Source organism: Leuciscus leuciscus (genome assembly GCF_965113295.1).
Source record: "Leuciscus leuciscus genome assembly, chromosome: 12".
NCBI lineage: Eukaryota > Metazoa > Chordata > Actinopteri > Cypriniformes > Leuciscidae > Leuciscus > Leuciscus leuciscus.
The window spans coordinates 31,759,691-31,787,555 of record NC_138736.1 but is presented as its reverse complement, the minus strand read 5'-3'; the positions used below and the strand labels follow the sequence as shown (position 1 = coordinate 31,787,555).

Sequence of the window (27,865 nt, the reverse complement as noted above, 5' to 3'; positions counted from 1 at the left end):
ATATGCATGTATCCATTAAAAAAAATGTTTGATCATCTCCACTTCGCCTACAGGGCAAAATTTGCTTTCACTTCATCTGATTTCACCTTAATTTCCCCCTAAACCTGTTCCTATTATTTTCAGATAGGAAATGGATATGGAAAGTATAGGAATAGTGTGTATGCTACAGATTTTACAATTATTCTGTGCAATATAAATTCAAATAAATTTTACAAAGGAGAACATTTTGTCTTTCCATTTGCTTAACACACTAATAAGTCCACACCTGTAACGTGTGGCTGTTGTATATGCTCTGTTGTATAAGCATGGCAAAGGAAACAGGGAAGGCGGGGGCTCTGGAGGAGGACGTGGAACAGGACTGGGATGAAAACAGTCCATGGGGGAGTGGAGGGAGGGAGGAGCCAGGAGCAGAAGGAACCAGGAAGGGACCCAGGATACAGCCAGCGAGATGTTCCATGGCAGAGTCGCAGGAGGGAGGAGCTATGGTGGAGGCCTGGGAGATACTATCACAGGGAACAGGAACAGGAACAGAAACCAACAGAAACACAATGAACAAAACCTAATCCTGACAACACCCAAGGTCAGAAATCTTACCCTGCTCAACTTGACAGCTGAATCGACGATAGTTTACTGTCCCACACATTATCCTGAGATAAAAGGTACATTTTCCTTTATGCTTAAAGGAGCTAAATGATGCTTAAAGTGAGCTAAAATTAAAAATTGTAGTTTACGTCCAAAATGTATTTTGTCCTTTTTTTTTTTTTTTTACTAAAAACAATCGAAAAAAAAATAAAAATAATAGTATTGTTGTTTAAATTGTTGTTTAATTTATCTTACATACATTTGACTAAGCAAGAAAGGCACCCATGAAGAGAGAAAAAGCCATTATTAAAAGAGCTATAACATTAAAAACCACAACTGAAGTGTTGTATTATGTTACTATTATTATTATTATTTATTTTTTTCGCAACGTGATCTCATGAGAATTCCTATGTATTTTACATAAAGTGTGGATCTTCCACACACAATTACTTTTATGTTTGGAGCTGCACTTATTTAGTGACGTTTGTCTCCTGTGCGCCTTTACAGTGTACCATATCGGAATAAGATCCTCAGGGAGGATTTCAAATTTAACAACTTAAATTTGACTATGTATATCATTCAAAACTTTTATGCCAGAGAGCAATCGCGAATGCAATCATCATTTGAACTACTTTGATAATGCGTTTTGACTTTTTTTTTTTGACAAAATGGTTATGTCCAGGCATGGGGGTAGGGTTAAGAGTATAAAATAAATCAGTAAAATGGTAGAAAAAAACTATTCCAATATATTTATGTTATGAAAGATTTGTAAATATCATCTGTTTATAGCTGTAAATAGCCTACATAATGTTTACATTTTAAATATTGTCAATATGACCATATTGTACATTTCAGCATCTATTCAAAAATACAAAAAAACTATGTTTTGTCACTGTAAATGTTACATACTTATACCAGTGTTGTAAAGAACTTAGTACTGTGGTGTCTTAGTTAAGGACTTTTATGTAGAAGTGTGGTTTTGCCTGATCTTGACTCACCTTTGTGTTTTAAACCAGTGGGTGTAGTTCTCAGAGTAATATGACATGTTGCGCTCTGTCTCAACTGCCAGTATCCACTTTTGTGTCCTTAAACGCTCGTTTTTTTGGGTTGACAGCTTATAAGAACTTAGTTCTGGGGTTTTTAGCTTGTTTGCATGGTTTTCAGATTATGACGTGTGTCGCTCTGTCTCTATTGTGGGTGTAACAGATACATGATAACCTGTCTAACAAGTGTCAGATAACACCACACTCATGACTCAAAATTACAAAGACAATAATACAATAGGAAATAATTTTTTGGGACACCAGAATGTTTAAAACTCAGTCTCAGTAATTCTCTCAGAATGCAAAACAAAAAAGTTCCTTCCCTCCATCCCTCTTTGTTTTGACAGGGACCTTTGGTCAGTGAGAGCAGATCTGTCGATGACTAAACAGACAATACATTTTGTCACCTGGAATGTTAATGGACTTAAACGAAACCGAGATGAGAAATTTCAAAAATTACAAAATGCGGACGTTGTTTTCTTTCAAGAGACACACATTGGAGGAGGAGATGAACATATTATTGAAGGTCTAAGAAATGAGTGGCATGCTTTCTGCACAAAGTTTACCTCCCAAAAGGGAACAGCCATACTAGTCAGGAAAAGACTAGATTTTGAATATATAAGTGATGAAAAAGATAACCGTGGAGCTTATGTTGTGTTGAAATGTAAACTGGAGGGTCAGCTGTACACTCTGGTTAGTGTTTATAACCATGAAAAAGACACAAAAACCCTTGAAAAACTTTCAGGTTACCTGCAGTCAATGACCACAGGGCTGCTGGTGATTGGTGGAGATTTCAACACAGTTTTCAATCCATTTATCGACAAAGACAATTCAAAAGGGGTGACAGACAGTTCAATCCACATAAAGCTGCGCTGTTGTGTGAATAAGTTCATGAAATCTCTTCAGCTAGTTGATGTCTGGAGAAGAAAGAACCCTGTAAAGCAAGATTATACATTCCACAGTCAAGTTGCGTCCAGGCTGGATTACTTTTTTGTTCCAGAAGAATGTATGTGGCGAGTCAGAAGTTGTGAAATCAGAGACTCAGAGATGCGTGACCATCGTCCTGTGTACTTGGAGATCAACAATGTTTCCACAACCCCTTTTCAGAAAGATACTCAGATACAATCAATCTTCCAATGGCTGAATCTAAAAAAGGATCTTTTGGCAGATGAGACGGGTTCATCACTGGGTGAAGAAAGCTCACATGCAGTCAGTGAGGTGGACATTGTGTCAGCTGTACAATCTCTTCAAGTGTCAGACACACCGAGACCAGACGGCTTCCCAGTTTCCTTCTATAAAGACAACATTCAGGATCTAATTCCATACATTAAGACACTCTATGACAGAATCCACAGTGGTGCATTTAACTGCTCTGAGACACACTTTAATGAAACTGTGAAAAGTCCACATGATGAGAATCAACACTTTTTTAATGTTGACTACCTCATCATTGCAAATATTCTGACAAAATGTCTAGATGATTTCTTGGAGTCTCAGTCAAAGGGTCGAGTATCAAAAAATTCAGTTACTGTCATGATCACTCCCAAAACCTTCTGCACTGAGATGAGTTTGTCTTGTATGAAGGATGAGATAGAAGAGCAAAAACGGTCAAACCCGACTCTGTATCAGGATTTCCTCATTGTGAAAAACCTTCTCAGAGATGCACCAGAAGCAGAAACTGAATCTGTAGAAGCTTCAATTGAGAGAGACAAACTGCTGGATCAGGGCTGCCCTTTGACCCCAGTTCTTATTACACTGGCTCTGAAATGTTTTGCTTCCGCATTAGCTGGGCATTTAAAACAGAATGATATTCTCGTTTTTAAACAAAGTGTAATACTTTGCATCCAACCTGAGGACCTTGAGGAAGTAATAGCTGCAGTGAGGAACAGAGATAATGAAGTGTATTACATTAAGGAATTATCCAAAGGAAACGTTGATGGTAAACAATTAAAGTGCCTTGGAAATAAGGAAGAGGATTGCAAAAAAAGGAAGGAGGAAACACTTGTGCACAACACAGAAGAAGAATCAGAAGCCAGTTGGTCTAAAAAAGACATTTTGATGGAGGGTGATGGAAGGTGCAGATCTCAATTGCAGATTTTTTTTAAAAGATTTTTTTATAATATACATAGCTATGTCTTGCATTCAGTGTATACATTTTGCTTGTGCCATAAATTGTGCAAACAGAGGTAGTCAAACCAATGGGGAAAAAATACCTGTGAATTGGTTTTGTGTATTTTGTCAGAATTTCATCCATCCCATGACTTTCAGATGATTGGTTTGGTTAACTTTTCAATTTACTATAAAATTAAGTATATATTTTTTTCAATCAGAGCTAAACATAATTCTGTCCCCCTTCACTAGACTGATCATGTATGCAGTTGTCACCCTGCAAGACTCAGATGAGGTGATGGTGGTCGCATCACACTGGTTGAGCTCAGACAAGAAACAAAGTTACTGGCCCCCATTCAGATCACCAGAGAAGTGCATGGAAGCTGTTCAGAAGAGACTTAAACCTGAAACAGGAGGGAAACCATGGGAGAAATTAAACATTAACCTTCACAAAGAATATGGTAATGGTCACTATTTTAAAATTACCGTTTAAATTTAGAATTTTTTAAAATCAAATAGTATAATAAAATAATTATCTTATTGCAGTCTATCTTGGTGAGGCAAAAGAGGGGCAAAAAGAAATTACAGAACGGTAAATAACAGATACTTGCACTTTGTTTCCAAAAACAAAATTTGTTTAAAATATTTTACCTATCAATAGATCAAAGAATTAATTTGTACTGTTTTGTTAAAGTATTGTTTATTTTCAAAAAAAAATTCTTCTATCACCCAAAAGATCCACTGGAATACTAAAAAGACAAAGACCAGAAAGCACTCAAGAAATTCCTGATGGTGAGTCAACTTCTTTTGCCGTAATAATCAGGGTTTTTTCCCCCTCTTTTTTGTAATTACACAACTCATTTTACACAACAGACAAAGATAATCTCCTCCAAATGCTGAGAGACATCAAGAGCACAGTCCAGGAAAACTCTTCTATGTTAAAGAAACTACTGAAGCACAATACAGTTTCTGAAGCGCCCAGCAGCAGCAGCTTGTCCGCTGAAGATGTTAAAACAAGCCTAAATCTTCCTCTTGGAACCATTGAAGATGTGGCCAGGACTGAAAATGAGCTCAGAAATGCAACAACACGACAAAAATATGTGAGTCAACACAGCATTTCAAGAAAGGGAGAATGTACACTCAGCTGTAATGCTGGGTGATAAAAAAAATAAAATGGGCATTAAATACAGTGTTATAATATTTATGCAGATTCATTATTAATCTGCATTATTGTTAATTTCTTTTGATGAATTAGCATAACACAGATAACTATTTCATGTTCTGTCTCACCCAGCTCCGGTTCTTTGTTCAACTTTAGGTGGTGTAAGATATTACATATCTACATCTATATTTTACACACACAGTTTCATTACACAAAATATTTGACCACTCAATACTGTGTTTGACCAATAAGAATCAAGTATTTCAAGACATGTAATAATAATAAACAACACTTAATAAAATATTTTATTATTTACTTTATACTTTATTCTTTATACTAAATTACTTTATTTTGATGGTTCCTTTTGAATATTTTGTTGACTATAAGTAACTTTGCAACTAAACTCTAACTCTCATTAAAGTATTAGTAGAATCTCTGCTTAAAGGTGAACTATGCAGGTCTTTTTTTAGATTAATTTACCTTAACCGAACAGCTTCGGAGTCATTGGAATGGTTATATGACTTTTTTCGGGTTGAATGATGGTCTTCTCGCACCCCCCTAGCGCCTGTGAGCGGAAAAACCACCCTTGCAACTTTGGGCCGGCGAGCGGCCGGCCTCAGCATCAGGAAGTATCGCGTGATATCAGGTCTCGCGATGTAACGAATTGCTTTACGGCACTGCACACTCTAAACATTTATTTTACTAACCAAAGTTCACATCTAGCCAAGTCCAGATCAAATCCCCGGATGTGTTCTTGATCTGCCCCTTTTACCGAGGATGCATCGAGAGGTGACTTGTGCGGACTTGAGACAGCCAGGTATCCCAGAAAGCATCTCACACCAACCAGCAAGTGTCAATAGCAGATTAGAAAACCCGCGTAATTTAAAAATGCTACTGTTATTAGCTGTGTCCGAAATCGTACTCGGTTACTAACGTAACCTCGGTTCTCTCTAGAAGAGGGAACGAGTACTGCGTAAGATATCTTACGCTAGGGGAAAATCCTTTTTCCGCGAGATATTGAAGCCAAAAATTATCCTTAATTTTGTAATAATGCAAAACGCGTTGCGGCAGCATGCAGACATAGGCGAGGCAGCTCGCGCGCCTATTGGCTGCTCTGCGGCAACTGCAGCAGCCTATCGAGCGAGGCCTGGCGTGACGCCAGACCCAATCAGGGCACTTCGCGCCCGCTGCGTCACGTCCCGCCGAAATGGGCGTGGTCTAGGCCTATAAATACCGCTCGCAGGCAGCTATTATCTGGTTTTTCATCATCGAAGCAACCAGAGCGTGTGCATGCACGGCAAGATACGCAGTACTCGTTCCCTCTTCTAGAGAGAACCGAGTACGTTCTCTTACGAGAGGTCTCTCGTACTGCGTAAGATATCTTACGCTAGGGGACCCAATGCAAAACGCCGTGCATGCTGAGATCTGACACCAAAGACCCAAGGGCGAAAGCCCGGGGTACATATAGTGCACAATCACCCAGGGAACTCACAGGGAGTCCGGGAAGAGGGAGGGGCGGAGCCGCACTCTTCCACATATGGCAGCGTCGCTTAGACGCGAATTTCATCATACAGACAGGGCGGGGTACGGCCTGAACTGATGGGGAAATGTGGGTCTTACACAGTTTGCCCAGGCACATCTCGTGCTGCTGCTTTTCACTGTCGATCATCGAGCTGTGCTCAGTAGACGCAGCATTCTGAGCTGATAGCATCAGGTCAGATAATACTGGTTAACTTAGACCGACAGCAGCCTGGCCTGCAGGGCGGGAACCTCTAGGTTGTAGAAACTTATAAATATAGACGGGGAGGCCCAGCCTGCCGCCGTACAAATATCTTGCAAGGCAATCCCACTTGTCCAGGCCCACAAAGATGCCATGCCTCTCGTGGAGTGCGCTCTGACACCCAACGGGCACTGCATGTCCTTGGAAGCGTATGCCAGCGCTAAAGCATCAACTCTTTCCTCATCAGGGACCGGTAGGGCTGACAGGGAGATAACCTGCGCCCTAAACGGTGTGTTGAGGGATTTTGGAACATAACCGTGCTTAGGTTTGAGTATAACTTTCGAGTCATTAGGCCCAAACTCCATGCACGTCGCGCTCACAGAGAGTGCGTGTAAATCCCCTATGCGCTTCACTGAAGCGAGAGCCAGCAGAAACACAGTCTTGAAAGACAGATGTTTCAAATCAATTGACTGTAAAGGCTCGAATGGCACACCTTTCATGGCTTCCAGAACCGTAGAAAGGTCCCATACGGGGACTGCGGGAGGTCTGGGAGGATTCAGTCTCTTAGCCCCTCTAAGGAAGCGGATGACTAAATCGTTCCTTCCTATTGACTGACCAAGCGTTGTTCCTGAGAACGCTGCTATAGCCGCCACATAAACTTTGAGCGTGGAGGGGGCCCTGCCCTTGTCCAACAGCTCTTGTAGGAAGGAAAGCACCTCCGTCACTCCACAGTCTGTGGGTGACACGCCACGGGCTGTGCACCAGCCCGAAAACACTGACCATTTCGAGGAGTAGAGCCGTCTCGTAGACGGAGCTCTAGCCTGCGTGATCGTGTTTAATACTCCTTTAGGGAGTCCAACATGTACCCGTTGATGGCCCAGACATGAAGGGACCATAATTCCGGGTGAGGATGCCAGATCGAGCCGTGGGCCTGTGAGAGGAGGTCTCTCCTCACTGGTACTGGCCACGGGGCAGTACTTGCTAACTGCATCACGACTGGGAACCAAGGTTGGTTTTCCCAGAACGGTGCTACCAGCAATACTGAGCATCCTTCTTCCCTGATCCGCTCTATCACCTGAGGCAGGGGAGAGACGGGGGGAAAAGCATAGAGCGGGCGGCGGGGCCACACATGGGCCAGCGCGTCCCTGCTCTTGGAGAAAAATTCCGGACAGTGAGCGTTTTCTTGAGACGCAAACAGGTCTACTTCCGCTCTGCCGAATTTCTTCCACAGCAGTTGGACTGTCTGTGGGTGTAGAGACCATTCGCCTGCCGGAACATTGTTCCTGGACAGTCTGTCTGGTCCTATATTCAGGAGCCCTGGCACGTGCGCTGCTCTGAGCGAGCGCAGGTTGCGCTGAGCCCATACCAGGAGGCGTTCTGCTAGCCTGTACAGGTTCCTGGACCTGAGGCCGCCCTGCCGATTTATGTAGGACACCACAGACATGTTGTCCGAACGGACCAGGACGTGGCGTCCTTTTATTTGGGGACAAAAACGCGTCAGCGCGTTGTTTACTGCCAGCATTTCGAGGCAGTTTATGTGCAGGAGCTTCTCCCGTTCCGACCACTGGCCGAAGAACGGTCTGCCCTCGAGCAGCGCTCCCCATGTGGACGCGTCCGTGGACACCACTTTCACCCTCGAGGAAGTCCCCAGGCTTACACCTGACTGGTACCAGTCGTTCGCTCTCCAAGGTTTCAGAGCTGTGACGCACTTCTGATTGACCCTGAGGCGAAGCAAACCGGATGCCCACGCTCGGCGTGGGACTCGCGCTTTCAGCCAAAACTGCAGCGGGCGCATGCGGAGCAGGCCAAGCTGGAGCACTGATGATGCTGAGGCCATGAGACCCAGCATCTTCTGAAACTTCTTGAGCGGGACAGACGCGCCGCAGCGGAACGAGTTCGCTGTGCGTTGAATGTCTACCGCGCGCTGTGGTGATAGTCGCGCTATCATGGACAGCGAGTCCAATTCTGTGCCCAGGAAAGATATCTTCTGACTGGGTGACAGAGAGCTCTTCGCCCAATTGACACTGAGACCCAAATTCTCGAGGTGATCGAGTAAAATGGTCGTGTGTTCTATGAGCACTGAGCGAGATTGCGCTAGAATCAGCCAATCGTCCAAATAGTTCAGTACTCGCATGCCTCTCATTCTGAGGGGTGCGAGTGCCGCATCCATGCACTTCGTAAACGTACGGGGTGCCAGGGACAAACCGAACGGGAGGACTGTGTACTGATATGCCTGGCCCTCGAAGGCGAATCTCAAATATCGCCTGTGACGTGACGCTATCTGTATTTGAAAATACGCGTCTTTCAGATCTATTGACACAAACCAATCTCCTTGGCGAATCTGCACGAGGATTTGTCTGGTCGTGAGCATCCTGAACTGTCGCTTCACAAGCACTCTGTTCAGTTGCCTCAGATCTAGAATGGGTCTGAGACCCCCGTCTTTTTTCGGTACCAGGAAGTATCTGCTGTATAGCCCTCCTTCGCTCTGAACTTGAGAGAGAGGCTCTATGGCCCCTAAGTTCAATAGTTTCGCCACTTCGGCTCGAAGTAAATGTGCTACTTCTGCTTTTACCGTGGTCTCGATGCGCGCCGCATAGCGGCGAGGGCGTCGGCGAAACTGTAGCGAATAGCCTCTTTTTATAATGTGCAGCACCCACTTCGAAACCCCGGGCAGCTTTGCCCATGCGTCTGCATGAATAGCTAGGGGTTGAATACGAAGCGTGCTCCGCTCGCTCAGCGATGGAGAAGCTTCGGCGTGCTGTAACACAAGCGTCGCGCTCGTGACATTTGAGGCATGGGGCGCGCTGATAACAGCGGGCAGATTGCCCGCGCTCGACTCCTCTGCGGTGGTCAACCGCGAGGGGGAGGGCTGGGCGGTTCCCGTAGGAACTGTCATGTCTATGTGTGGATGTGGGCGCGGGACAGCGGGCACATTTATCACACCAAAAGCATCGTTCGCTTGAGTGAAGCGAATGCACGTTGGTTTCGTTTTTACAGAAACCGTGAGACATGCATAACATGGTGTTAGTGGGCACTGGGTAGTGGGCACATTCACCATGTTTGAAGCGCAATCGAGTCGATTCATGTGCGCGAGCCCTGTGTGACGGGGCTGTGCTTGTGTGTAGAGATGGGCACTGGGCAGTGGGCATTCTTTCTACACATAAAACACCATCGGCCACCAGAAAATTCACACTTATGGGATTTATCTGGGTAGCCGTAAAAACGGCGTTTGTGTGCAGGCAAGCGTGCTGTGTCGCCGACTTGTTTACCGCAGAATACACATTTACTGGAACTGAACGAGCGAGAAGTTGCCATAGAAACAGAGAGCGTCAACATGCTGGCGTTTATTGCAGGCCTGCGTGCATTACAACAGGCTCGTTCACTGCAATATTGACATTTCCAGTCGCCTGAATTTCAGAGGGGAATGGGAAATGTATAGGAAATGGAGGTCGGTCCGTCCGCAGCGGGACCAGAAAACTCCCTTTTTTCCTTACGCCAGTGACGCACGGAACACCATAGAAGCGGTGTTTGGGTGCAGGCGAGCGGGTTGTACAACACGCTCGTTGGCTGCAAAATACACATCTGCAGTCGCCTTTTCAGGGAACTGACAGAGCGAGCATTGACGGCATAATTTTATCTGCCGGTAGACCCGGGATTCGAACACCGGTCTCTCGTGAGGAAAACCTATGATTCCGCCACTGAGCCACAGGGGGGAACACAAAGGCTTTCGGATGCACGAGCATATAGGAGCGTCAACATGTTTTCTTCGGCGTTTGCTTGCAGGCGCGCTTGTATTAAAACAAGCTCGTTTGCTGCAATATTGATATTTCCAGTCGCATGATCAGGGAACTGGGAAATGTATGAGAAATTGAAGGTCAGTCCATCCTCGGAGGGACTAAAAACACTCCTTTCTCCTTTCGCCGGTGAGTGACGCATGAATGGGGCGCAGAGGCAGGGTAGCTTTCTTATAACGTAAAGAAAAACTAACCCCGACCGTCCGCTTCCAGCCTCCCTTGTGAGCGGCGCAGTTTGCGCGGCTTGAACAGAGGGAGAGAGAAAGCTAGCCCCGTGACCGCCCGCTCCTGACATCCCCTGTGAGCGGCGCGGAGGAGCAGTCTCGGAGAAGGATGCCAGGTGAGTCCTCAGAGTCACCATAGGCAGTAACTAGCTCGCAGTGAGGGCAGTCGCCGTCAGCGAGCGCGAGAGCTGCGTGATCAGGAAAAGCTCTTTTAGTGCAATGAGAGTGTGTGTCGCGGCGGCGAGCACACACACATACATAAACACAGTAGCAGAGAAAGGATATAACGCCGGATAGCGCAGCAGGAAGGCAAGGAAGGCGGCGCGGCCAGCGACTTCAGTGACTCGTCCCGCTGAAGGTGCTCTCTTTCAGACGGCGCGGCTTCTTCTCCAGATCCAGCGATGCGTGTGCTTCGCTTGAAGGATGAAAAATCAGATAATAGCTGCCTGCGAGCGGTATTTATAGGCCTAGACCACGCCCATTTCGGCGGAACGTGACGCAGCGGGCGCGAAGTGCCCTGATTGGGTCTGGCGTCACGCCAGGCCTCGCTCGATAGGCTGCTGCAGTTGCCGCAGAGCAGCCAATAGGTGCGCGAGCTGCCTCGCCTATGTCTGCATGCTGCCGCAACGCGTTTTGCATTATTACAAAATTAAGGATAATTTTTGGCTTCAATATCTCGCGGAAAAAGGATTTTCCCCTAGCGTAAGATATCTTACGCAGTACGAGAGACCTCTCGTAAGAGAACACATACTATGCGAGTAGGTACTACATTTAAATTAGAACGTACTTCGCGACCGTTAAAAAAGTACGTTCTATATAGTATGAATACGGGTAGTACACTCTTTTCGCTAAATGTCAGTTTGAATGATCAATATTATGTTTTTTATGTATCATATTTTTTAAATGAAAACAAAAAGAGTCAGGGTTGTGATTAATGTTTTGTGTTGTTATAAATATATCTAGTGAAGATAATCAATTGCATATATATGTTTAAGATTTTTTTAAATGAAAAGAGGCAGAGTAGTGTTTTATAACATATTTTGTTTTATTGTAGCCTAAATATACATAAAGAGATAACCGGAGTAGCCAGAGCGAGCTGAGTGACGTTATCAAGAACGCCGCTGTTCCATTTGCAGAATTATTGGACTTGCGTCCTCCCGTCCTCAGGAGTTCGTTCTCCTGAGTCGAACTTGTCAAGTCCAAACTACCAAGGACTCAAGTCCGAAGTTTGCGCACTTGGTATTGAGAAACGGCCTCTATTCCAAAGCTGTAGGGGGAGCTCTATAGAGCAAATGTGAGCAAAAAGCGAGAAACGAGAGTTTCTCTTACGAGAGTTAGTTGATACAGTATGTAGATGCAATGTTACTTATAGTCAATGGAATGTGTTAAAGGGACCATCAAAATAAAGTGAAACCGCATTTTCTTTACAGGTAAAATATCTGTCAGAGCTTGGAGGTTTTGGGGCCAAGGATGTGATTAAGAATATTATGCAGCAAGTCCTAACAGATGATCTGGCTATGGAGTTCAACTGGCAGGGCAGAGGAGATAAAAGGCCCTTCTCTAAGCTAACTATTTTAACAGATGTAATCCGAGGTAAACTCACTGCTGCATGAACACTTCCCTCATACTAAGAAAGTTTGTATTTTACTTAGCCTATGTTTTGTCTGTATTTGTAAATTCAATCACTTGGTGAACTCTGTGATGTCTGCAAATTTGATCCTAAGAAGAGTGTATAAGAGCAGTTGTGAGTATGATGGACTACCATTCAACATGTTTCCAATTCATTCTTCGAGTTTCTTATTTCAGATGCTGCATTAAAACACAGTGTAACGAGGGTAGACTGTGAAACTGAAATAAAAAAATATCTCTGGCATGGAATTGATCAAATCGTTCGGAAGAGAGCAAGAGTTTGAGGAGGTGAGTGATAATGATATTATGAACAAGTGATATTATGTAATATTGTCATACTTTCTATAGGTTGATCTTCTATGATGGTTGAGTCAAGGCATCTATGTTAAGAAAATCACCTTCAGTTGTTTAATGATCATTGTATAAACCCCTTCCCCTGCAGATGTGACTTCAGAAGTTTCTTCAGAAAGTTGACTTCAGAAACTTCCTTGACTTACAATGCCTTCCAGTCAGAGATTGGAATGTCTTTTCTTTATGACTTTTCTTGATGAGTTTAGGAACATTTACTCATAGGTCATGTAAGCTTACAGATTAAACATTCATTTTGTATAAAACTATAGGCTATGTGTACTAAACTAGCATGACATTGTGTGCTCCAAATTGGTTCTGGTTACAATGCTTACAATGTTTCTATTTTGTTTTTTAAAGCTAACTCTAATTTCTCCTTAGCTAACTGAGGAAATAATTACATACTGGAGAATGTGTTTGACTGTGGTGTCACTGCATGTATGGACAGGTTTTCAGGTGTATAATAGTAGTGGTTTTAGCATGTATGTACATCAATAACTAATAAATCAAATGCATACATTTTTTAAATAGTTTTTAATCTATATAGACTATTTCTGTCTTTTTCATTGTTAAATCAATAAGATACTATTTCAGTATAAACCATCTACATTTTTTTTCTTACAATCTTACAAGTCTTACAGTCGTGAAATTAGATGTCAAACATGTGACTATTGGATGACATTACAGTCCTTAGGGGAATCTTCAACTGATGATGTACAAATTTCGCAGACTGTAAAAATAATTAACTTTTCTTAGAATCAACAGGTTAGAGTACACTGTAAAAAAAAAAATCGTTAAAAAACGGTCAAATGACTGGCAGCTACGGTATTTTTTAAAAACATAGCTAGATCTACATAGATGTTTTACACGATAAGATATGTCAGAGAACCGCATAAAGGGTTAAAATATACATTTTAGCGCTATTTAAAAACTAGGCCGGTATAATAATATAATGTCTCACGTGAAGATGATGGTTTAAACCATCATTTTATCAAATCGAACCAATTCATGCGAATACTGTCTTATATGAACAAAGAGAAGACCTAGAGTTCACTAACATTACAGCTAACTGTAGGAAACAGATATCCGGGGGAAAGTGTAAAGAAAAGCCATACAAAACAATCACACCCGGCAATACGATAAGTGTTACGCTAGTGATGTTAAAAATTGTTAAACAACTTCAAAACTGGGTGTTTCAGAAGAAATGCAAACAAAATCAAAGGTGTCCAAAATGTTACGTGCTAATATTTGGTCTTGTTTCAGAGTCGGTATGCTCCGGTGAAAACTATGTGACTTGTGTGAACTTTGATGAGGCCGAGAACAATAGCGCTATTAAACATGCGGTTCAATATAAACAAGAATCCAACTCTAATGCGACTGTGCTTGTTTCACATATAACTGATGATTGTTAGATATAATAGTTAGATGATTTATCTAACCATTGAAATTTACGATGTGTTAAAATATTGCCGATGAGGCCAAACACTGCTTACCACATGTTTTCATAAAAAGAAGAGCAATTATTAAGACATAAAACACAACGTCTGTTTTCTGGATCGGGCCTAAAAGACAGATGCCTAAAACTCGGGTATCAAAGAATAAAAAATGAATCAACCCTCCTTTCACGTAAAAATACCACGTATCAACCGTAATTCATTAGCTTAACCGTTGTTTAGCGACACACACAAAATAACTGTAATAATAACAAAATAAGTGTAATAGTTAGACGAGTTTGAAGTGTAATACTCATCTTTCACGTCGATGTTTCGTAGACATAGCAGAAAGATGTTCTAAAATAAATATGATTTGTTTAGTCTTAAACACTCTCATGTAGAAGGACCGTCATTTAATTCTCTTTATGCAATATTTGTTCATGTTTTTCATACATTCCTATATGAACATGTTTGACCACGCTCGGAGACTATATACTTTTTGCAAACTGTACAAAAACAAGATGTAAAAGGCATAACTGACTAGTAGGTCAAATGTCAATTACAGACGTTCAAAAGCTAAAACTGATCACTATAGTGGCTTTTCTGCATTTGTTTTAAATGGCTCATGATGATGAAGAATTAGAATTAGAATTTACTTTTGTGCAATTTTATCAGCAGGTTTTACCAAAGTGTGGAACTTTGTTTAACAGCCTCAAGCTTTGATGAATATGCCTCTCTCAGTGCCATAGTCAGATGTGATTCTGTTGTAATAGTTTAAGTGTAAAACAGCATGCACTTTGTGTGATCCGTAGATAGAGGGAAAGTTGCACTAAACAAAGTATCAATGTAGTTAAACAGAAAGACTATCACTTAAATTCTTAATGGTCATTTATTTCTATAAACACTGAATGTTGACGGCTCTCAAAGAAACGTCTTCACCTAAAACACATAAAGTCCAACAAGATGACTAAATCTAGCGGAGTAATAAAACCATCATTTGGAAACTTTTCTTAGTGATTTGGTCTTTTGAATCTTACATGGATTCCTGTATAAAGATGATATTTTAAAGTTAGTCCATAGGGTGTGGAACTTTGCATCACTATGGTGTGACAAAATACACCCACAGATACACCCAAAGATACTAAGTAGGAGAATATCTAACTGTATATTGTGAACATTCCATTATCTATTTATTTAGGGTCAGAGAACATCCTTAGCTCATACATCTCTTTAATTTTGTGCTGGATGTTAGTTAAAAGATAAAGGTATTAGTTAATAACAAAAACTTTAAATCAACATAATATTAATAAATAAAATATGGTAGAATAACATTTTACAATTACAGTACAATGACTACCATGATATTTTATTTTATTTTATTTACAAAGTTGCGCGTTGTGAGTGAGACCTCGCAATGTTAGAGAAATATAACATTGCGTGGTTGCACTATGCCTGAAACTTAGTCATCAACATGCATTTCTGTAGGATTGTCAAAAATCATCCGTTATCATGATTTAGTTGTATTTTAAAACACTGCTTTTTCTTGAAATGTTGGGTCAGACGTGTTGGGTAGCATGATTATCTTGTTTCATCGTGTATTCAAGGGATAGTTCACTTTGAAATTAAATTTTGGTATGTTTTAGCTTACCTCAAGGGCATCCAAGATGTAGGTGTCTTTTTTTCCGCAGTAGTTTCAATTTTGATATTTTTACTGTAGGTCAAACCGTTCTTGTCTGTCAGTCATATAATGCAGGTCGATGGTCACCACCTCAAAGAGCATGCACAGAGTCCAAATTAAAACAATTCCTCGTCGTCCAAATTAAACAATTCCCCATCGTAAGTACACATTGATGGCCTAAGACACGAAACGAGCGGTTTGTGTGAGAAAACGAACAGTATTTATATCGTTTTTACCTCTTGTACACAGCCACGTCCAAGTGATCTGAGAGCGCGGGAAGTCGCAATAGAAGTATACAATAGAAGTCGCCTTGGCTACGGCAGTTCATTGGAACGAAACCGTAGCCAAGGCGACATCTAGTGTCTAGCGATGACACCGTCGCAAACTCATGATCATGCGGAGCGGATTTCCCCTCGGGGAGAATCCCTTGGTTCTGAGCCACCACTGTAGCGGTCTCATGTGTAAGAGGCCAAAAGGTATCACGTTGGACGCAGCTGCCATGAGACCTAACAGTCTCTGGAACTGTTTCACAGTGGATGACTGGCCTAGCTTGACCTGATCTACTGCGGTGAGAATCGAAGCAATACGAGCAGGTGACAATTGTGCCTGCATCGTCATCGAATCCCACACTACACCGAGAAAAGTGGTTCTCTGTAATGGAGAAAGCACACTCTTCTTGGCGTTGAGCCTCAACCCCAATCTCTTGATGTGAGCAAGAACGACATCTCGATGCCGAACCGCCTGTTGTTCCGATTGAGCTAGAATTAACCAATCGTCGATATAATTCAGAATGCGGATGCCTTGCAGCCTTAGAGGGGCTATAGCTGCATTCATACACTTCGTGAATGTTCGGGGTGACAATGCTAGGCCGAACAGAAGAACCCGATATTGGTACGCTTCGCCCCCGAAAGCGAACCTCAGGAACTTCCTGTGTTGAGGGAGGATAGATACATGGAAGTAAGCGTCTTTTAGATCTATCGTGACAAACCAGTCCTCGGGTCTGATTTGTGACACGATCTGTTTGAGAGTGAGCATCTTGAATTTGAGCTTCCCTACAGTGCGATTTAAGAGACACAGATCTAAAATGGGACGCAACCCCCCGTCTTTCTTTGGAACGATGAAGTACCGGCTGTAATATCCTAACTCCCTGCTGGGGGGAGGAACCTGCTCTATAGCTCCTTTTAGCAGCAGAGTTTTTACCTCCTGTTCCAATACCAGAGCCTGCTCGGGGCCCACCACTGTGGGTAGAACCCCTCTGAACCGAGAAGGACGCGTTCTGAACTGAATAGCGTACCCGTTTTCTATAGTATGCAGGACCCACTGAGATACATTGGGAAGAATTTTCCATTCCGCCAGAAACTCTACTAAGGGAACCAGCCTCTCGAGGCTGGCCTCTGGTTGAATATCCCGAGTGACAGACGCATCGCCCTGTAGCGGCGCACCGGCAGGGAACAGCTGGTCTGGGCACTCCGCAGCCCTCCTCGGAGGGGGCGAGCGTCCCTCGGGAAATCGCTCGCCGAGTCTCTCTATGCCCTGTATAGGCAGGGTTAGTAGAACAGACCCCTGAGGGCACCAGGAAAGACAGGGCACCGTGGTTTTGTGAGGTGTACTCAAGTCTTTCACGATGGGGACCACCCTCAGAGTCCTGGCGTTGATCGCGTTGACAATGGGTTCCAATGTTGTTTTATTCCCAACATTCTTGTGTTTCACAGAACAGGTTTGAAAATACTTTCATTTTGAAAGGACATTTATTTTTGGGTCAGCTAGACCTGTAAACTCAAGAAGATAGGTAAAATATTTTCATTTCTCGAAAATGTTGATTTCTCGGACCTACATATGTGCATTTTAAGGTGTTTGAAGGCCAACATTTTTTGATAACAATAGCTTTAAAAGCATGTCAGTGGGCAGTAGCATACATTATTTGAGAATAAATGTTGAAATGAATGTTCCACACTAGAAAATGGAAATGCTAAATGTTTCTGCTTATTGTTGACAATACACAATCACATATTCCAAACAGGAATGGCCTTAAATGATAAATCTTTCAAGGATTATTTTGCATAGATGTAAACTTTTTAGCATTAAAGATTGGTTTCAGCAACTTGTTTCTTTCTTGAGTTAATCAATGTTTTTGGCACTATTAAATCAGTTCAATTAAATTTAAATTGTTCACTCATAAAGACAGTCACTTGTCACCACCTACTGGCTTAATGATGCAAGTTGCGCAAACACAAGCGAAGTGATATAAACTGTGAAAAGGCTGATGCTGGTGAAATATTCGAACACATTCGAGGACCTTATATATATAGGCTACATATCAGAGTTAAATAGGAATACATGTAATAATGTTAATCAGGCAGACTAAATCACACGACTGTGCAGCAATATTTAAGCTCATTATACAAAGGAAATAATACAGATCTAGACAAATTGGGTTGCTTATAGTTAAAAGAATGTCATGAACGATCATTTAGGCTAGATGCAGGCCTATTTTTCACATTTTTGGTCACAAAATATTTAGTCAGTTTTGATGACATTGCAATATTGATGAAATGTTAGAATATTAATAATGAAAAATGAGTAGAGCTACGCCAAAATGTGTAACATTTATGTAGCCTACAAAGGAATACAAAAGCTCCGACATAGAGTTTTGACGCAGCTTTAATCTCCCTTTTGGTTATTTCAATACTTAATTGACGACAGAACACAACGTTACATGCTCATAGTTTATTTTGTGTGATACAGGGCGCGCCGCATTTGCGGGTGATTGAAGAGTGCACGCCGCGAGCAAACGTACTCGGTTACTAACGTAACCTCGGTTCTCTCTAGAAGAGGGAACGAGTACTTGCGTAAGATATCTTACGCTAGGGGAAAACCTCTTTTCCTCGAGATATTGAAGCCAAAAATTATCCTTAATTTTGCAATAATGTAAAACGCATTGCAGCAGCATGCAGACATGGGCGAGACAGCTCGCGCGCCCATTCGCTGCTCTGCGGCAACTGCACCAGCCTATCGATAGAGGCTCCTCATGACGTCAGAACCAATGAGGGTCGCTTCGCGCCCATTACGTCATGTCCCGCCGAAATCGGGTGGGGCCAGGGCTATAAATACGGCCCAGAGAGGCTGGTTTGGTCAGTTTTTCATCGCTGAAGCGAATCAGAACATGACGCATGCACGGCAAGATACGCAAGTACTCGTTCCCTCTTCTAGAGAGAACCGAGGTTACGTTAGTAACCGAGTACGTTCTCTTACGAGAGGTCTCTCGTACTTGCGTAAGATATCTTACGCTAGGGGAACACAATGTAAAACGCCGTGCGTGCTTGAGACATAACACTAAAGTCCCAAGGGCAGGTGCCCGGGGCTCATACAGTGCCTAATCACAAGGGACTCACAGAGAATCCGGGAAGAGGGGCTAGAATAGCATCATTCCTGTAATATTGAGCTCTGATAAGAGCATGTTATATCAAGTGTTCCACACAGCCAGGGCGAACTCAGCCTGGACTGGTAAATATGGGGGACTTACGTACTGCCCACAGAAGTATATAGGCGATCAGTGATCGACGCTCTAGCAGTTTCAGCATCCCGAGCCGATAGCATCGGGCGGGCAATACTGAAAAATTAAACCGAGAGCAACCTAGCTTGCAAGGCGGGAACCTCGAGGTTATAAAACCTTATAAATGTAGACGGGGAGGCCCAGCCTGCCGCCATACAGATATCTTGCAAGGCAATCCCACTGGACCAAGCCCACGGTGAGGCTATGCCTCTTGTGGAGTGCGCTTTGACACCTATCGGGCATTGCAGGCCCTTGGATGTGTAAGCTAGCGCTATAGCATCAACTATCCATCTGGATAGACTCTGTTTTGACGCAGCTAGTCCCTTAGAACGTCCGCTGAACAAAACAAAGAGCTGCTCCGTCTGTCTGAAAACAGATGAGCGAGACACATAGGCTCTTAACGCCCTGACCGGGCAAAGGAAGCCTGCGTCCCCTTCCTCCTCAGATACCGGCAGGGCCGACAGGGAGACAACCTGTGCCCTAAACGGTGTGTTGAGGGATTTAGGAACATATCCGTGCTTTGGTTTGAGTATGACTCTCGAGTCATTCGGCCCAAACTCCATACACGTCGTGCTCACTGAGAGCGCTTGCAAATCCCCTATGCGCTTCACTGAAGCGAGAGCCAGAAGAAACACTGTTTTGAAAGACAAGGGTTTCAGGTCTATTGACTGTATTGGCTCGAATGGGGCACCTTTCATGGCTTCCAGAACCGTGGAAAGGTCCCAAACGGGAACTGAGGGTGGTCTGGGAGGGTTCAGCCTCTTAGCTCCTCTAAGGAAGCGAATGACCAGATCGTTCCTTCCTAATGACTGGCCAAGCGGTGGTTCAGCGAACGCTGCTATGGCCGCCACATAAACTTTGAGCGTGGATGGGGTTCTGCCCTTATCCAGAAGCTCTTGTAAAAAGGAGAGAACCTCCGGCACCCCACAACGTGAGGGTGAAGTGCCACTCGCTGTACACCAGCTAGTGAACACAGACCATTTTGAGGAATAGAGCCGCCTCGTAGATGGAGCTCTAGCCTGCGTGATCGTGTTTAACACTCCCGCTGGGAGGTTAACGGGTACCCGTTGATGGCCCACACATGTAGGGACCAAAGCTCCGGGCGAGGATGCCAGATCGAGCCGTTCGCCTGCGAGAGGAGATCCCTCCTCACCGGTATCGGCCACGGGGCGGTACTCGTCAGCTGCATCAGGACTGGAAACCAGACTTGGTTTGTCCAAAATGGGGCGACGAGTAGCACTGGGCATCCGCTCTCCCTGTTTATATGCAGAAGCTTTTCCCGTTCCGACCACTGGCCGAATAACGGTCTGCCCTCGAGCAGCGCTCCCCATCCCGAGGTTGAGGCGTCCGTAGACACCACCTTCACACTCGAGGAAGTCCCCAGGCTTACACCTGACCGGTACCAGTCGGTCACTGTCCAAGGTTTCAGAGCTGCGACGCATTTCTGATCGACCTTGAGGCGCGCGAGACCGGAGGTCCAAGCTCTGCGCGGTGCGCGCTTTCAACCAATACTGCAGCGGGCGCATGCGAAGCAGACCCAGCTGAAGCACTGAGGATGCTGAAGCCATGAGACCCAGCATCCTTTGAAACTTTTTGAGCGGGACTAAAGCGCCGTGGCGAAAAATCTCTGTCATGCGCTGAATACTTAGTCTGCGCTGCGGCGACAGCTGTGCTGTCATAGACAGCGAGTCCAGATCTGTGCCCAGAAAAGATATTTTCTGACTGGGAGACAGTGAACTCTTTGCCCAATTGACTGTGAGACCTAAATTCTCGAGGTGATCGAGTAATATGGTCCTGTGTTCTATGAGCTCCGACTGTGATCGAGCTAGAACCAGCCAATCGTCCAAATAATTCAGCACTCGTATGCCTCGGAGCCTGAGGGGTGCGAGCGCTGCATCCATGCACATCGTGAATACGCGAGGTGCCAGGGATAGGCCAAATGGCAGGACTGTGTACTGATATGCCTGGCCCTCGAAGGCGAATCTCAAAAATCGCCTGTGACGTGACGCTATTTGTATTTGAAAATAAGCGTCTTTCAGATCTATCGACATGAACCAGTCCCCTTGGCAAATTTGCGAGAGGATTTTCTTGGTCGTGAGCATTCTGAACCGTCGTTTCAGAAGTGCTTTGTTTAGTCGTCTTAGATCTAAAATGGGTCTGAGACCTCCGTCTTTTTTGGGTACCAGAAAATATCTGCTGTACATGCCCCCTTCGCTCTGAGCTTGTGATAGGGGTTCTATAGCCCCTTTGCTCAGTAACTTCGCTATTTCGGCCCGAAGTAGGTGTGCTACTTCCTTTTTCACCGTAGTATCGATTCGCGCCGCTTTGCGTTGCGGGCGTCGACCGAACTGTAGCGAATAGCCTCTTTCTATAATGTCTAGCACCCACTTTGAAACCCCGGGTAGCCTTGCCCATGCGTTTGCACGAATGGCTAGGTGTTGAATGCGAAGCGCGCTCTGGTCGCTCAGCGACAGAGGGGCTTCAGTGTGCTGCAACATAAGCGTCGCGCTTATGACATTTGAGGCAGGGGGCGCGCTGATAACAGCGGGCAGATTGCCCGCGCTCGACTCCTCTGCGGTGGTCAACCGAGAGGGGGAGGGCTGGGCGAGTCCCGTAAGACCTGTCATGTCTATGTGTGAATGTGGGCGTGGGATAGCGGGCACATTTACAACACTGAGAGCATTGTCTGCCTGAGCAGAGCGAATGCATGTTGGTTTCGTTTTACAGAAACCTTGAGACATGCAGAACGTAGTGTTTGTGGACACTGGGCAGTGGGCACATTTACCACATTTAATGCGCAATCGATCTGGGTCGATTTCATGTGCGCGAGCCCTGTGCGACGGGCTGTGTTTCTGTGTAGGAATGAGCACTGGGCAGTGGGCATTTTGTCTACACTCATAACACCATCGGCCGTGGCCAGAACACCAGAAAATACACTCTATGGGATTTATCTGGGTAGCCGTAAAGCGGCGTTTGTGTGCAGGCAAGCGGGCTGTGTCGCCGACTTGTTTACTGCAGAATACACTGGAACAGTCGCATTTACTGGAACTGAACGAGCGAGAAGTTGCCATAGAAACAGAGAACGTCAACATGCTGGCGTTTGTTTGCAGGTGTGCGTGTATTACAATAGGCTCGTGCACTGCAATATTGACATTTCCAGAGAAATGTGTGAGAATGGAGGTAGTGACGCACGGAAACCATAGAAACGGTGCTTGGGTGCAGGCAAGCGGGTTGTACAACGCGCTCGTTGGCTGCAAAAATACACATCTGCAGTCGCCTTTTCAGGGAACTGACAGAGCGAGCATTGACGGCAAAATTGTTTTTTTTGTTGTTTTTTTTTCAGTAGACCTGGGATTGAACACGGGTCTATCGCGTGAAAACCTGAGAATCTGCCACTGGGCCACAGGGGAAGACACAAAGGCATTTATATAGCGCGAGTATTATCAGAGAAACCTGTGTTTCTGTGTAGGAATGAGCACTGGGCAGTGGGCATTTTGTTTACACTCATAACACCATCGGCCGTGGCCGGAACACCAGAAAATACACTCTATGGGATTTATCTGGGTAGCCGTAAAGCGGCGTTTGTGTGCAGGCAAGCGGGCTGTGTCGCCGACTTGTTTACTGCAGAATACACTGGAACAGTCGCATTTACTGGTACTGAACGAGCGAGAAGTTGCCATAGAAACCGAGAGCGTCAACATGCTGGCGTTTGTTTGCAGGCGTGCGTGCATTACAACAGACTCGCTCACTGCAGTATGACATTTCCAGTCGCCTGAACTTCAGAGGGGAATGAGAAATGTGTGAGCGGGACATTATCACTCTTTTCTCCTTTCGCCAGTGACGCGCGGGAACCATAGAAACGGTGTTTGGGTGCAGGCGAGCGGGTTGTACAACGCGCTCGTTGGCTGCAAAAAGCACATCTGCAGTCGCCTTTCAGGGAACTGACAGAGCGAAGCATTGGAGGCATAATTAATCTGCCGTTAGACCGAGATTCGAACCCCGGTCTCTCGTGTGAAAAACCAAAGATTCCGCCACTGAGCCACAGGGGGGAACACAAAGGCTTTCAGATGCACGAGCATATAAGAGCGTCAACATGTTTTCTTCGGCGTTTGCTTGCCGGCGCTGCAATATTTATATTTCCAGTCGCCTGATCAGGGAACTGAGAAATGTGTGAGAAAATTCAGGTCAGTCCAGCCTCGGCAGGACTAAAACGCTATTTTCTCCTTTTGCTGGTGATTGACGCGTGAATGGGGCGCAGAGGCAGGGTAGCTTTCTTCTACGTAAAGAAAAACTAACCCCGACCGTCCGCTTCCAGCCTCCCCTGTGAACGGCGCATTTTGCGCGGCTCGAACAGAGGGAGAGAGAAAGCTAGCCCCGTGACCGCCCGCTCCTGACATCCCCTGTGAACGGCGCGGTTTGCGCGGCTCGAACAGAGGGAGAGCAGGTATCATCCTCCAAGCAGGCAAGGCAAGCGGGCGCACCGGCGAGCTTTGCGGGTTGGGGGGGAAAGGGGCGTCTTGAAAAAGATGCCCGGCTCTTTTAGTGCAATGAGAGTGTGTGTCGCGGCGGCGAACACACACACATACACAAAACACAGTAACAGAGAAAAGGATATGTACGCCGGAAAGCGTCAGCAGAAACGGCGACTGAAGGCGGCGAGATGTCGACCAGCTGCTTCAGATGCACTAATCCCGCTGGGTGCTTGGCTCAGATGGCGTGGCTTCCTCTCGGGATCCAGCGATGCGAAGTCCGCTGAAGAGATGAAAAACTGACCAAACCAGCCTCTCTGGGCCGTATTTATAGCCCTGGCCCCACCCGATTTCGGCGGGACATGACGTAATGGGCGCGAAGCGCCCTCATTGGTTCTGACGTCATGAGGAGCCTCTATCGATAGGCTGGTGCAGTTGCCGCAGAGCAGCCAATGGGCGCGCGAGCTGTCTCGCCCATGTCTGCATGCTGCTGCAATGCGTTTTACATTATTGCAAAATTTAGGATAATTTTTGGCTTCAATATCTCGAGGAAAAGAGGTTTTCCCCTAGCGTAAGATATCTTACGCAAGTACGAGAGACCTCTCGTAAGAGAACGGCTGACACGACACAGTAAGTTAGTTTTTCTGAGTTTTACTGACATATAGCCTGACAACATCTGGTCTGACAGAAGACTGTGCGGCGGTGCTGACTGCGTTATTTTTTATTTTTTTTTAATTGCTGTGAGATTGTTTGCTGTTGCGCGCAAATCCTGGAAATGAACTTGGATAGGCTTAAATCGCTCACGTGGTGCGTCTCTGTGTGAGAGACAGATTTCAACAATCACCAGTCAGAGACAGCAGCAGCAAAGCCATAGCACAATGAAATTAGGCAACATATGATTTCGGGGGTTTACTATTGTCCGGTTTCATATTTGTCAGTCAACTTTTCAAAATACATTCGGGGCTACACTCAAAATATTCGGGGCTGAAGCCCCGGCAAAATCGGCTGATAGAAGTTTAGCTTGTGCCTAAATTTGTGCCAGTGAGGCAATTAACATAAATTATTAACTGTATAGATGTATGTTTAGACATCTACTGATTAAATAACACAAGGCAAGGCCAGTTAATGGGACAATCATTTCTGTGTATTTTTTCAAGAAATAAATCCTTTCACAACTTTAAGATGATTTGATTGGTCAACTTTCCAATCTACTATAAAATATTTATTTTCAATTAGGGCTAAATATCCTGTCTTGTTTTCTTTTTCTTTTTCTTCTCTTTTTTACTAGGCAGATCATGTATGCAGTTGTTACCTTGCAAGACTCAGATGAGGTGATGGTGGCACCATCACACTGGTTGAGCCCAGACAAGAAACAAAGTTACTGGCCTCCATTCAGATCACCAGAGAAGTGCACGGAAGCGGTTCAGAAGAGACTTAAACCTGAAATAGGAGGGAAACCATGGGAGAAATTAAATATTAGCTTTCACAAAGAACATGGTAACATTTAAAAAATTTAAAATAACTGTTTAAATGTAGGTATCTTTACCATTATTTTTTACTATAATATAATAAAATATGTATCTTATTGCAGGCACTTTCGACAAGACAATAGAAGCGAAAAAAGAAATTGAAGAACAGAAAGAAAAATGGTAACAAAAACAAACATTTTGTTTCCAATCAAAATAGTTCAAAAGTTTTGACCAATGAGAAGGTAAAATAATTCATTTGTACTTTTTGGTTTAAAAATGCATTGTTTGCTTTCAAATAAAGGCCATTTCTAGCCAGATTCCCTGGAATACTAAAAAGACAAAAGCTTGAAAGCAATCAAGCAATGTTACAACCGCTTCCTCCTGTACCAATTCCATCTACATCCAGAATGCCAGCTAATGGTGAGTCAACTTCTTTTGTCATAATCAGTTGGAAAAGTGTATTTTTTTTCTTTTGTACTTTTATAAAAAAAAAAAAATAAAAAAAAAATTTTACACAACAGACAAGGAGGAACTCCTCCATATGCTGAGAGACATCAAGAGCACAGTCCAGGAAAACTCTGACATGTTGAAGAAACTACTAAAAGACAATACGGCTTCTGAAGCCCCCAGCAGCAGTACCAGCTTGCCCACTAAAAATGTTAAAACAAGCCTAAGTCTGCCTCTAAGAACTTTTGAAGATGTGGAGAGGATTGAAAGAGAGCTCAAAACTGCACCATCACGCAAAAAATATGTGAGTCAACACAGCGTTTATCAAGAATTTAAAGGGATTCTGTACACTCAGACGGTCAATATCACAAAATAAACCTTACTGGAAATGTCTTAAAGACGTTTATTTTGCAATAATGACATGACAGTACAAGTTGCCCTACTTGTTATATGATTTACCAAAAAAAGGGAAAGAAAATATTGATTGGAGTCCAAATTATTTTATGATCTTACTCATAGACAAGCTTAAATCATTTGAGAGCAATAGCCCAGGCAGACAACAGCATAGTCGTCCGTATACAACATATTTGACAATTCAATGCCATTGATCAATTAGAATCAAATATTGCAGAGATTTGTAATTAAAATAATCAATAAACTGTTATAAAATTCTCACTATTTTCCTCATAGATAAAATATTTGTCAGGGCTTGAAGGCTTTGGAGACAAGGATGTGATTAAGAATATTATGCAGCGCGTCCTAACAGATGATCTAGCTAAGGAGTTCAACTGGCAGGGCAGAGGAGATAAAAGGCCCTTCTCTAAGCTTATTTTAGCAGATATTATCAGAAGTAAACTCACTGCTGCATGAACACTTCCCACATACTTAAAATATTTATTTGTATTAATATTATGTCTGCATTTGTCTTCACTTTCAAATCAAAATTTCAATGAAATAAGCTTAAAACATATTTAAAAGCTCTTCAATTTGACCAATTTGTCCCTAAGAGCATTTAGGCCTGGGCAATACTGTATATGAAAAAAAAAAAAAAAAAAATCGCATTACGATTTTCTTTTATGGAAATTGCGATTGCAATATTATTAGCAATTTTGGCAATTGTTTTTCCTTACATGCTATGTTCAGAATCTTATTTTAGTGTACAAGAATACATGTAATAGTATTAACAGCTTGATAAATAAAATGTAATATCATACATCTAAAAGACTATAAAGTTAAGAGGCTGCATTTCCTTTTTCAGAGGCTGCATTGAAAAAGAATGTAACCGTGGTCGACTGTGAAACTGAAATAAAAAAATATCTGAGTTACAAAGCTGATCGATTAGGTCGGAAGAGACCAAGAGAACAAGGAGGTGAGTGATAGATGTCAATGCACTCATGGGACTATTTTTTAGATACAGATGGACTCCTGACATACTTCCAGGAATTTCCTTTGTTATTTGATTTTAAGTTCACTTCCATTTAAAAATAAATCATGCAATATTGGATGCTTATATGAAATACAATCTGCTCAGTGTTTAGCTGTCTCTAAACCATCTAATGCATATAGCAATTTTTTATGCATATAGCATAAAAACTAAGTAAGTTTTAAAACACCAATCAAATGGGCTGGGAACATGTAAATTAGTTACTTAAGAAATGCATGCTATAGGCTGATCTTCTCATGGTCTTCTTTTAGCCAATGCCTAAATCTATAGAAACCACCTTGTTTAATTATCATTTTTATATATTGTATAAATAATTCTCACTGCAGGTCTTGGGCCTGAGATGTTTAATGTGGCTTCTTCCTCACCGATGGACAACCAGCCAAAGAAGGGAATACATTGGAACCTTTTTGGATGACTGAGTTTTTGATCATGAATCCCTCATCTCTCATCTAACAACAACAACAACAACAACAACAACAACAACAAAACAAACAAAAAAAAAAAATATATATATATAGAAAAAGTGTAATACTGCCATATTACAGCATCAACTTGACAATATTAAATATTAAATCAATATTAAAAAAACAAAAAAAACTAAATGTATACAGCTTTGGTTTTACTGAGCTATTTCTGTCTTTTACAATGTTTATTAAATTACATGTGATGATTCCATTTAAAATAAACCAATATTACAGATTATTTCTTCTCTACCCATGCTTTAGACTTTTTTTGCTGGCAAAATCACTGTGATTATAGAC

At 43.4% G+C, this 27,865-nt stretch overlaps 2 protein-coding genes across 4 annotated transcripts in view; one reads left to right on the top strand and one right to left on the bottom strand.

The window, feature by feature from the left end:
• Positions 1-488: 488 nt before the first annotated feature.
• LOC309511870 (uncharacterized protein) lies at positions 489-27,806 on the top strand. Of its 3 annotated transcripts, none has more exons than XM_082187235.1 (9): positions 489-659; positions 2,733-3,700; positions 25,033-25,241; positions 25,336-25,393; positions 25,515-25,633; positions 25,735-25,964; positions 26,351-26,510; positions 26,919-27,029; positions 27,431-27,806. In XM_082187235.1, exons 2-9 carry the CDS (start codon positions 3,159-3,161, stop codon positions 27,517-27,519), a joined length of 1,518 nt encoding a protein of 505 aa, XP_082043361.1. In that variant the 5' UTR covers positions 489-659; positions 2,733-3,158; the 3' UTR covers positions 27,520-27,806. The 3 variants fall into 3 exon arrangements, 2 of the variants coding, with proteins under 2 accessions (XP_082043361.1, XP_082043362.1); XM_082187236.1 differs by lacking the exons at positions 25,033-25,241; positions 25,336-25,393; positions 25,515-25,633; ... (2 more) ...; positions 26,919-27,029; positions 27,431-27,806 and adding exons at positions 3,987-4,195; positions 4,281-4,326; positions 4,471-4,526; ... (2 more) ...; positions 12,441-12,551; positions 12,706-13,130; XR_014210798.1 differs by lacking the exons at positions 2,733-3,700; positions 25,033-25,241; positions 25,336-25,393; ... (3 more) ...; positions 26,919-27,029; positions 27,431-27,806 and adding exons at positions 3,987-4,195; positions 4,471-4,526; positions 4,608-4,834; ... (1 more) ...; positions 12,441-12,551; positions 12,706-13,130.
• Positions 18,820-27,865, bottom strand: part of LOC309511873 (uncharacterized protein) — a 163,916-nt gene continuing 154,870 nt past the window's right edge. The window contains exon 2 of the mRNA XM_082187243.1: positions 18,820-19,356. The gene's annotated coding sequence lies outside the window, so the exon portion shown is untranslated. The remainder of the gene's footprint in view (positions 19,357-27,865) is intronic.